The sequence below is a fragment of the Monopterus albus genome, unplaced genomic scaffold (genome assembly GCF_001952655.1).
Source record: "Monopterus albus unplaced genomic scaffold, M_albus_1.0 scaffold166.1, whole genome shotgun sequence".
NCBI classification, from domain to species: domain Eukaryota; kingdom Metazoa; phylum Chordata; class Actinopteri; order Synbranchiformes; family Synbranchidae; genus Monopterus; species Monopterus albus.
Window position 1 is genome coordinate 1,765,573 of NW_018128046.1, and position 11,574 is coordinate 1,777,146.

At 40.2% G+C, this 11,574-nt stretch overlaps 1 protein-coding gene across 2 annotated transcripts in view; it reads left to right on the plus strand.

The window, feature by feature from the left end:
• Positions 1 to 10,650, plus strand: part of LOC109968927 (semaphorin-7A) — a 40,873-nt gene extending 30,223 nt beyond the window's left edge. For both annotated transcript variants that reach the window (XM_020615511.1, XM_020615510.1), the window contains 4 exons: positions 1,524 to 1,639; positions 2,165 to 2,337; positions 2,826 to 2,881; positions 5,779 to 10,650. In XM_020615511.1, coding sequence (XP_020471167.1) covers positions 1,524 to 1,639; positions 2,165 to 2,337; positions 2,826 to 2,881; positions 5,779 to 6,125 — 692 coding nt within the window. In that variant the 3' untranslated portion in view covers positions 6,126 to 10,650. The remainder of the gene's footprint in view (positions 1 to 1,523; positions 1,640 to 2,164; positions 2,338 to 2,825; positions 2,882 to 5,778) is intronic.
• Positions 10,651 to 11,574: the final 924 nt, after the last annotated feature.

Below are 11,574 nucleotides of genomic sequence, written 5' to 3' on the forward strand. Positions count from 1 at the left end.
GAGGGTGGGCCAGACTGGGGGGGGCTTACTCAGTTGCTCCTCTCTGTAGTGATCTCCCACCATGTCTGAGGGGGTGGGAGGTGGTCCAGCCGCAGGAATAGGGATGCCTTTACGACCTGCTGCCTTGGCGATAATTCCCGGCAAGTCGTGGATCGTAGAACTGGGGAGCTGGCTATGGGGGGAAACGGGTCATTGGACCCGGGCCCCAAGAACTCCAGGAACTCTAGCAGGGCTTCCGCCACGGGGCTGTCACCACGAGAGGCCCAGGAGAGGCCATCGTCTGGGCCATTCTCCTTCATCGCAGCAAAAGCATTCACTCTCCGCTGCTTCCCCGCTACCGACAGGCAAGCGCAGAATGGGCAAGCAGCCTGGAGGGAGAGGGCCAGCTCGGCGTGCTCAGCACCGAGACAGTCTTCGCAGTGGGGGTGCGGGTTGCTGGGCAGGATGAAGCCCGTGTCACAGCCGAGGCATACGGTGACAGCAGGGAGGAGAGTTGCTCTTTAGCCATAGTTGTTCTCTTATGAGAATGCTCTTTAAAACTGTTGAAGAAAAAGAGGGAGGCGAGCTTAGGTCACAGTGGCAGTTATACTGCTGCTGCGGACCTAATTGAGGATAGCCCATTGCAGGGCACAGGGCGCGAAAGTACCTCTTCAGGACTGCGCATACTCGAGGGATAAACCCAATAGCGACAGCTCTTAGAGGGCAAAGCCTATACGAAATAGAACTGTAATATTAGATTTTGACATAGCAGAACCCAGCTCAGCCTTGATGATGTCAGGTGTTTTTATGTCCTAGTATTGCAGATTCCAAAAGTTACTTTTAATAAACTACATTGCCACAAACCAGTTGCGATGCCATGGGCATTGCAGTTGAGGTTGCCAGTTTGCAATCCGCATTTTAAACTATAAGACTGTGACCAGTGGTTGAAAATTTGTCCACTTATTATATGAGGAATCACTGTTTTCATCGATTTAAACATCAAAGAAACTCATCCACTGTTTCTAGGGAAAAGATCCCAGCCACAGGCCAGAATTAATGTTTTATTACATTTAATGCGCCATGATTTCTGGGCTGAAGTTCCAAACATGTCTTGCTTGCCCCTCCTGAATGTTATTCAAGGACTTCTGAGGAGCCTGACTTTTTTCACTTCACCCCACCCTGAAGAGCCTCAGCTCCTGTAGTGTATTACTGAAGCCAGTGCTGTGGTTTTGGCTCCATTGATAGAGGTGAAAAAAAGTACAGTTACACTTTTTAACATTCCAGAGCAGCTCTGTTCAAAAAATCTCTGAAACTCTAGACTGCAGTTTTGCCTTTGGCTTTCCAGGCTCCTTTAGGAGTGGAAGCTGTCCAAGTCAAACCCATGTATTCATACACTTTGAACAGCAGAGCAAGCACAGCAACAAAACAGAAAACAATTTTGACATATGATTCCAAGTAGTTGTGCACTTTCAGATAGGTTTATAAAGACCACAGACCTGTGATGCCTCTCTCCACTCCATTCCTCTTCTCCTTTGCTTCTACAGAACAAGGCAAAGTTCTGAAAGTTCTTCACACCAGTGAGGAGGTCTTCATCATATCTCAGTACTCTTTGTTTCACAATGAGGGTCCCGTTCTAAACATGGCTATTGACTCTCAAAAGGTATGGAGACTAGTGTCTGTGTGTGTGTGTGTGTGTGTGTGTGTGTGTGTGTGTGTGTGTGTGTGTGTGTGTGTGTGTGTGTGTGTGTGTGTGTGACCGGACTCCTGTCTTGGTTGTGGGAGGAAAGGAGGAAGGAAAGAAATGTGATTTATATTCCTTGGTTCAGACTTTGATAGAAAATTGAAACAATAAATCTTTCTTTTAAGGCCATACAGAAAATTGATTCCACTGTTTATGCTGCATCATATTAGATTAATTAAATTTGCATTGAAGGTATTTTTTCTGAAAAGAGATACAGAAAAAAAATCATAAAAACTGGTCATTTAAAAATATCAGAAAACTATGTAACCTAGCATTTCTTGAGTATAATTGCCAAAATGTCACTGTTTCAGGGGCTGTGCTATTCTACAAAGATGACACATTTAGGGGAGAAACTATATCTTTAAACAATGACTCAACACTGACTGATAGATTCCAGTAGTGTTGAGTTCATAAGTTCACTGTATTGTATTTTGTCCTCCTCAGGGACACCTTTATGTTGGTACAGCGATGGAGGTCCAGCGACTGCCACTGGCTGACTGTGGTCGCTATGGCAACACATGTAGAGAGTGCATTCTTTCCCGGGATCCATACTGTGGCTGGGACAGGGCCCGGAGGAAATGCATCACCATCCCACCGGGATACAACGTCACATCTAAGTATGATTAACTGTAGTACTATTGGCTGGTTTTACAAGAGCCGACAAGAGAGCAGAGGGCACACATAAACAGTTTCACATGCTCACTTTGTCCTGTCAAATCTACAATTAAAGAAATAACACCTTGTCTTCTGATTGTCAGTAGTGGCCCAGAGGTGGTGAGACTTGCTTTGATTGTAAAGAAACATGACGATGACTAAAATCACCAAATATGCATGTACAAAAGTTTTGACAGCATTTTTCAGTTAGTAAATTGCTCTGGCTCCGGGTCTTGTGCATTTCCAATTTTAAGAAAGAATATGAAAATCAATAATTTGCAGTATTACGCCTCTGACACATTTTTTTTTGCTTTCCCACCATGACATTGTTGAATGCTTTGTCTGTGCATGTTTTAATTTGCGAGTCACAGTAGGTTGATGTGGAGGCTCATAAGCCATTTATGAAACTATTTAATGCTGCTAATTTGCTCTCTCTATTATTTTCCAACAGGGAACTCATTCAGAATCTGGACCATTCCAACTCTTCTGTTTGCGGGGAAGCTGCTGGTGAGCCCTTATCTGCTCTCTTCCAGTCTTTCTGTAGCTTAATTAAACCAAAATAGGAACCTTTCTGAGCAGCTAGAGTAAAAAGATGATTATCAAATAATTGAGCTGAGTCCAACAACCCGCAGGGAGAGATTTTTTTATGTCATGGGTTGCCCTGTTCTAAAGCTCAAAACCCACTTATAACCTTGAGTAATCATGACAATTACTCCTTTCTGAAGGTAAAGCTATCTCCCAAAGTGATCTTTTTTTTCATTTATTTCTACTTGTGTTGGTGGCCAGATTTCCTGCAGTAACAAGCTTTGGTCTGCCACTCCAGAAAACAATACTTAGAGCCAATAAGAAGCAATTTATTTAAATGTTTAATGTCTAATGGTTGTCTTGGAGCAAACTAATATTAGGCCAGCAATTACACAAAACACTGCAGAGTTTAAAACTAGACCTTTTCATTTTTGTTCTATATTAGTAGTTCCAGACTGCCTCCATGATATTGAAATCAGGACACTGTAGATGGTGTACAATTTGTTGCAGCACTTCTTGCACTTGTCAGTAAAGACAGTTCCTTATGATTCTGGCTGAATATTTGAGCTTATTGAAGAATGGATCTGGAATCAATCAGATGCCACACTGATTTTAATATGTGATGGGAAACAAACAAAATATCTGTAGTACCAAAAACCTTTGCATAGCACTATACATGTGATGGCTTTGTTACACATATTCTATACTGAATTCTTGTCATAATTCAGTACCTTAGAAAGGCGAAGCTACAGTGACAAGTCCGTGGAAAATGCAGTCATCATCCTCGTCCATTACTGATCCACATAGAAGACATGGAGTAGCATTGTTCTTGTTTTGCAGTGAACAGTAGTTTGCAGTAATATGGTGCAGTATTATGAAAAGTGCATGATGGGGCAAGATGAGATATAACATTGCTCAGATGTTTACTATAGAAATACATCAGAAGGTACTTGTTATACGAGCCCCTGGACAGTGTGTCAATTCTGAATTGAAAGGCAAGATGGAAAACCATATAACAACATAGTTTTATAATTAATATGCTAACTCTTGGCTGTGGATGTCTTGTTTTGTGATTACTATACTGTGGTGCAGAGAATCATTCTTACTAGAGCCCAGGCATACGTGTTGAAAAATTCAAAGCTTTATTAAAAGTAATTTATTTTTATGTCTTGATGTGGATCGCTTCCAAAGCTGACATATGGTACCAGTTTTTGTGTAATGATCAGATGACGGTCTTCACAGGTGCTTCTGCCAAAGTCAGTTTATGTCATCATCAGATGAAGGTAAAGTTTGAAGCCTAGACCTGCACTCTGAGAGTGAAGTGCTTTTTTGGGATGATAAGGCTCTATGAGGTCTTTAAGATACAATGGAGCCTTGTCATTAAGGGCTTTGTATGTTAAGAGGATTTTAAAATCTATTCTGGATTTTCCATAGACCTAATGGAGAGAAGCTAATATGGGAGAAATATGAGCTCTCTTCCTAGTTCTTGTCAGGATTCTGGCTGCAGCATTTTAGATTAACTAGAGGCTTTTTAGGGAATTATTGGGACATCCTGATAGTAAAGAGTTACAGTAGTCCAGCCTGGAAGTAACAAAGGCATGGACCAGTTTTTCAGCATCACTTTGAGACAGGATGCTCCTGACTTTGGCGATATTGCACAGGTGAAAGAAAGCAGTTCTGGAGACTGGTCAAAAATGACTCCAAGGTTCCTCACAGCAGTACTGGAGGCCAGGGCTGTGTCATCTAGAGTAACTGTATAGTTAGACAGCAGATTTTTAAGGTTTTCAGGCCCAAGTACAATAACTTCAATTTTGTCTGATTCATCCGGGTTCATAGAAAGATATAGCTGAGTATCATCTGTGTAGCAAGAAAAATGTATGCTGTTTCCTAATAATGTTGCCTATGGAAAGCATGTACAAAGTGAAGAGAACTGGACCTAACACAGAGCCCTATGGAACGCCATGACTACCTTTAGTTTGCATAAAATTTCCATCATTAGCATGAACAAACTGGAGTCTGTCTGATAAATAAGATCTGAACCAACTTAGTGTGACTACTTTAATCCCAATATCATGTTTAAGTCTCTGTAAAAAGATGTTTTGATCAATGGTGTCAAAAGCAGCACTGAGATCTAAGAGGACAAGTATAGAGATGAGTCCTTTGTCTGAGGCTAGGAGGAGATTGTTGGTGACTTTCACCAGTGCAGTTTCTGTACTATGATGGACTCTAAATCCTGACTGAAAAAATTTCACACAAATCATTGTTGTGTTTTGTCTCTTGTGTTCACAAAATGGCTCTTCAATGGAAAGCTTTCATAATACATCCATGTACAAATCTGATGCTTTTTCTTCTTCTTTGGTTAGGGAGAGTAGTGGTGCTTGCCTGGTAACAGCCTAAAGTAATAATTGTGCCTGTGGCCTTTTGAAATTTAAGCAGAAGTGTTGCAGCAGTAACAAAATCGGAACGTAAGTGGTCAGCTGACACTGTAGTGAAACGTGTATATTGACAGATGTAAACAGTGATGTGTTTTAGCTGTTCACACACTTGTGTTCGGATCAGTGAGACACATTTTCATACCAATTCTAAACAAGGCTGAAGAGACATGTTGATGATTTGGATGAAGCAATTGTTGAGGAATGAATATGGGGAATTCAAGAGCTTTGGGACCCTGAGGTAGTTGTGCGTTTGTAACCCAGCCCTGGACAAGAAAAATTAAACAACTGCAAATATAAAAACTATCTAGACATGAGTTAAATCACTATTATGTTGTTACAGGAGTCCACAGCCAGTGGTATCACTTACTGTATAAAATTTTTATAAACCTCATATTTAAAATTCTTAATTTTGGCATGAAACTTTTTATTCCTTTGCCCTTACAGCTCTGAAGCAGCGTCGAACTTCCCCCAAAGAAGTGGTGCTGCCTTCCAATACAACCATCTTTCTCCCCTGCCCTGTGCGCTCCTTCCATGCCACCTACCGCTGGGAGAAAGATAACTGCATTAAGAACTATCCCTGCCTCTTCTCCGGGGATTTCTGTGTCTTGGGGCCGATTGTTGATACGCCCCTCAAGGAAGGCGTCTTCCGCTGCATGGCCACTGAGGATGGATTCAAGGTGGAGGTTATCTCCTTCAGGGTGGTGAATGATGGCAGGCTCCTAGCCGCCTCCTTGGCCTCCACCTTAGGGCTGTCACTCCTGCTCGCTATAGCTACCCTGTGGCTCCATTAACTGCAGCTAACACAAATGCTAATCCCTCATCCTTACTGGCTCCCAATGACAGGAACGACAAGGGGCCACTGAAGGTTAGGTTCGCAGAGCACTGAAGTACATGGTTGGGCTTTATGGTGCCAATTCACCATTTTCCATATCCATTTTTAGAGAGAGTCCAGAAAATGTCTTGTACTGTATTTTTAGCATAAATCAACATATTTGCAGCTGTAGTGATTTTAACAGGATCACAACTGAAAAATGCATACAGTATTTTATTTATACTAAACTGGCTAGGACTGACTAAACTGACTACTTTTTATGAATTGACATGTCTTGCGATGTAAATGTGATTCAACCGTAATTAGGTGCTTTGTGAACCTTTCCTCTGCAACTCAAAAAGCTAAACATATCCTATGAGTTGGGCAAAAAACACCAATACCAGGCCAATTCTTTTTACCATTACTCTAATTATTTTGAAACTTACTTGATTGTGCTAATTTGTGAATATGTACACCTTTAAAACAGCTCTTAACATCTTGTCATTCATCTTGTTAAACTTTATCGGTATAGATCCTTAGTACTTGGAAAATGTCTGGTATTGAGATTTAAAAAGCCTTAACACTTCTGGGACATAAACTCCTAAGCACAATTTTGCAGTTGAGGCAGAATACTGCAGACTTGGTTGGACTTGGCGCTATAATTAGTGCAGCTGAGTCTAGCAACATCGCTGGGAGGAAGTGTCAGCTTTTTGACAGGAAGTAGGCGGATGGGCACGAGCTCATTCTCAAACATCACTGTGTCTCAGCACCTCCTCTTCAGACGAGGCAGTTTCTTGCATCTTTTATCAGATGGTATCAGACTTCGTCATTACGCCTTGTTCACAGCTTTGTCCGTTGTTTTGATTTTTACATGCCTTCGTCTTTCCTCCTCCCCAGAACATCAGAGGAAAACATTCCCTCCTACAGGATGTGAAAAACATAACATTGCCCACAATTTCTTTGGATAAAAGTTACTTCATGTTAGCAGTAGGCAGCAAATCGCCTTCAGAATCTTTCAGCAAAAAAACCTATTAAATAATTTAATTTCATTTCCATCAAACTACATGCAACTCATTCATGTCCTGGATATTTCCTGTTAGCTCATTTATTGTGGAAAGATGGCGGTTGCATGTTATGTCAAACAGCAGTGATCTTTTTGCTAATTTGGAGTATGTTGGCGGCATGTTATTAGCATAAAAATCCCAGGCGTTACCCAGTTATCAGTTTTTGGGAAACAGTATGGACAGCAACAAAGAAGAACCAATCTGCTGCAAATGACATCCAAGCTCTTTCAACCTGACAATGTGTAAAGATGTGAACAAGGTGTTGCGCTATAGAAATTTGAATAACCACATGCTCACCTAATATAAGGGTAAATGAAGTTAAATAGAACCATACAGCAGAGGTGCACTTCATAGCTTACCAGGAGACAAATAAGGCTTTGACTTAGGTCTGTGAAGAATATATGTATATTATTGCTCTGCAGATGCTGTTTTCAACCATTGCTGCCTAAGTATGTGACAATTTGTCTTGATGGTTTGGGATTTTATGCCATGGATAGGGTGTGATGTGTAACCACTGACTGCTTTGCCTCTTTCCCCAAGGACATCGACACAAATAGACAAGTAAAGGTTTATTTTTTCACATCTTTTTGCTGTGAAACAACAAGCCTGGCAGATTCCACTATGTAAAGCAGCAACTACAACCAACAGTGAGAGAGAACTTTAGGATTGAATTTCCTGCTACAAACATACCTGCAGCATCTTCATCTAATCTCTCCCCCGATCACACTAAATGATTAAAAATATACAGTAGCTGAAAGCTAAATGAAAAAGAGTTGTAGTTCAACAGCATGGAAATGCCAAAAATTATGCCAAGCCACATGAATACTGATCAACTGACTGAAGAATTAGACTTGTGCAGTGATGAAATATGCAGCAGATTGGCTTGTTCTCTAGAGATGTGTGCATTATTATTCAGTAATGTACATAAATCTGTCCAAGCAGAAATGTCATTAATAGCTAATAAGGCGGTGAAGCCAGCTAGTCATTCATGGTATTAAATAATTTTATTTTACACCATCAGGGATATGAGCAGTGGGCATGTTCTCAGCTGCGAAAATTCTGAGGCAGTGTCGTGCTTCTCTTTCAGCTTGGTTGTGTGTTGCTGCTCGGGGATCTGTTGGCTCTCTACATTGCACTGACACGGCCTACTCGCTGTGCCAAAAAAAAGAAAAAAAAGCGGAAAAACCAAGCTATGTTGAGCCACCTCGTCTGCCCGTCGCTTATTGCTTCCTTGTACATTCACTTGCAAAATCCTTCACTCTCCCTCTCATGATTGTTTCATACCAGATGACCCTGAGCCTGTGTGCAACACAGGTCTTTCCCACAACCACAATCACAAAAACCTACTGCAGGTCTAACGTAATGTATATTAGTCATCTTTGTATATGTGTGTCACCACAAGGGCGAGAACTTAACACCAGCCACCAGCAGAGTGGTAAAGAATGAGTAGAGGCTTTTGGCAGAAAACTAACGTGATATACACAGATGTGCTCCAAGGCATTTTCCTGTATAACTTCCTTTATACTGTATACTTTATACTATAACCACTAACTACTATATGTGTGGATGTGATTTCACACCAGGCTGCTAAGAGAGGCCTATGCTATTCAAGGATAATTAGCCAAAAAACTGGTGTTACAAGCTTCTTCACTGTGTCCCAAATCCACAATATATTGTACTTAAAGCAGCTCTTCAACAGAAAACAACACTACTGCTTTTGTTCAAACACAACTAGCTGTATGTTTAGCTCTTCCTAACAAGTGACTTCCTACAGTCATGTAGATCATGACTTTACTCTCTAAGTAGCAAAGACACAATCACAATGGTACCAGTGGAAAACCTATGAGATGGCAGTGGATGGTTGGTAGGTGGTGTGAGCTTGCGATAGGAGACCATGATTCCTGTCTTGTTTTCTGCCACTAGCACTGGTTTAGTTTAACCACAACTGTGATTCTTTCCCCTGACCAAGCAACTGTGGTATCCTGAACCTATGTTGGAAAGTACGGATGAACGTCATTTTGCTTTATGAGGACTGGTACTACTACCACAACACACTGGCCAGAACTAGTGTTAATTGTAATATCAAGCAAAAGTCCAGCATTCAAAGGTGCATTTAGTTTTGGAAACTAAGAAATTAGGTCCATCACTGGCCAGACAAGTGTGTGTGTGCTGTCAGCAGCATTTTGCATTTCGGAGCCCAACATTTTTATCCAAATCCTCATCTGTGACTACAGCCTTCAGATAAGTGAATAGTACATGAAACGTAGTGCTGTGAAAAAGCAAACAGTCACCAAAAAAGGAAACTACTGTATACAGTGGTGCATTATGTCAACAGCACTAAGATTTTTCGCAGCTAGGTACACAAGAAGTTAGTGTAGCTGACCATTTGTACAAATAATACAATGTGCTAATATGTGTTGAAACTATTGCCAATGTCAAATTTGAAAACATTTTAAGAGATACTGTATTAATGTGGCAGACATTTGAAGTGATGTATAAATGAAGTACTGTCTAAGCCACAGTAGGTCGAGAAGCCTTTTCAGAGTAAGAGCCACAGTTGCCAAGCAGAAATATTTTCACTTATCTACCACTTATTTGTCATCACCATGGACCATTTGATTATTTTTATTTTCAAATTCTCAACATTTTATTTTTTAAGCGTAAATCATTTTCCTGAACAAACTAAAACTGAAGTGGTATAGGCTATACATTGGATTTGTGACACAGCGAGGGGTTTTTCTCACCATGTGTCACAGAGGATTAAACCCAATTTGTGATGTGTCCCCTGTTCATGAGGAGACACACTGGTCCTAAAGCAGGTGGAATCAGGCCTCCAAAATTCATTTAGTTTCCCAGACATCATCCTCCACTCAATAAGACTTTGCTTCAATATCCGCACTTTCCTATGTAACACACTTGAAATTACAATATTTAGCATTTACCAACACTTGCTCTCTTTAAACCACATCCCCACTCTTTTCAAGTCCTTGCTTTGATATGGATATTCACACAGCTGCTTTATTGCTCACTCACATTCATCACCGTCCGCCAATCCAGTAAAAGCTAATCTCCTTCAAAGCAAGCTCTTGATTTGCCTTCAGGAAACCATTTTGTTGGCTCACGCTATCTGCCATAACAGAACTGACGTCAAGTGGAGCGGGCTGCTGTTTTGTTTGCTCTGGGGTGTTAAGTGTCAAGTACTATACATGGTGTGTGCCCACAGTTCTATGTCTTGATATATCTAATTTTAAAAGTAACATGCCAAACTCTATTATAAAAAAGAGATTTATATTGGTGCCAGTCTAATGCCATCTCATAACCTGTATTTTTAAATCACAATATCTTTAGTGCAATAGATATTCATGTAACAAATCCATATTGACATGTGTTTCCCTGAACATGTGCGGTGAAAATGAATAAAATATATGTATAAAAAAATAATTTATTGTCTATATTTGAAATGACTATGATACTGAATTCCTTTGTTGTGAATGATTAATGACTAAATAATGGATGCCGTATGTTCCCATATTTTCAGTGATTTTTCTCAACAGGTTAAGGGCTTTTTAAAGAGAAAAAAAAACCTTTAAAGCTGTCCATTGATTTGTTTCTTACAAATAACCTAGTGTGAATAGATGTTCTTACCAGATTAAATGTCCTAATATGTACAGTAAACCCTTCCAAAAACCAGTGACACATTGCAATCCTCAATTTTATTCTATTGTTTCTCATACACTTGTGGTAAACCCATTGAAAACTGAATAAAAAGCACGAAAAATATTTGCACCTGAAAATATCTCTGATCATGAATATAAACCCAAATGCTAAAAACCACTCAGCTGATATTTGTCAAATATTTGAAATGTGTGATTTCAGGGGAAAGTACCAGTGTGGTGTGTATTAGTGTTAGTGGGCAATAAATTCTGGGCTCTTGCAGAGGTTTTAAGGTTTTCAGAATTTTTACATATAGGCCTAATCCAAATGATTGACAAATTAAGGGATTTTTTGCTAATCCAAACTTGATTTAAATGACAGTGTTCCTTGTGTTTTCTGGAGGGGTTTAAGGATTAATTAAGGGTGCATTAGGACTGATGTTTCATTCTGAATATGAAGACATCTATTGATATAATATAGATCAATAATATGCTTTACTGTATGTTAATTTTGCTCATTTTAATTAGTCAGTCTCAACGAAATATTGAGACAACAGCGCAAATGATATGCAGCTGCATGTCAACTTTAACATAATCATAATATTGTGAAAGCTTCACACACCGGATCACAAGATGGTTGACACTCAGTTGGCCGTCCCAGTCAAGACAAGCAGGTTACATCACCATCTGCTGGCCAGTATTTGGAGTACTG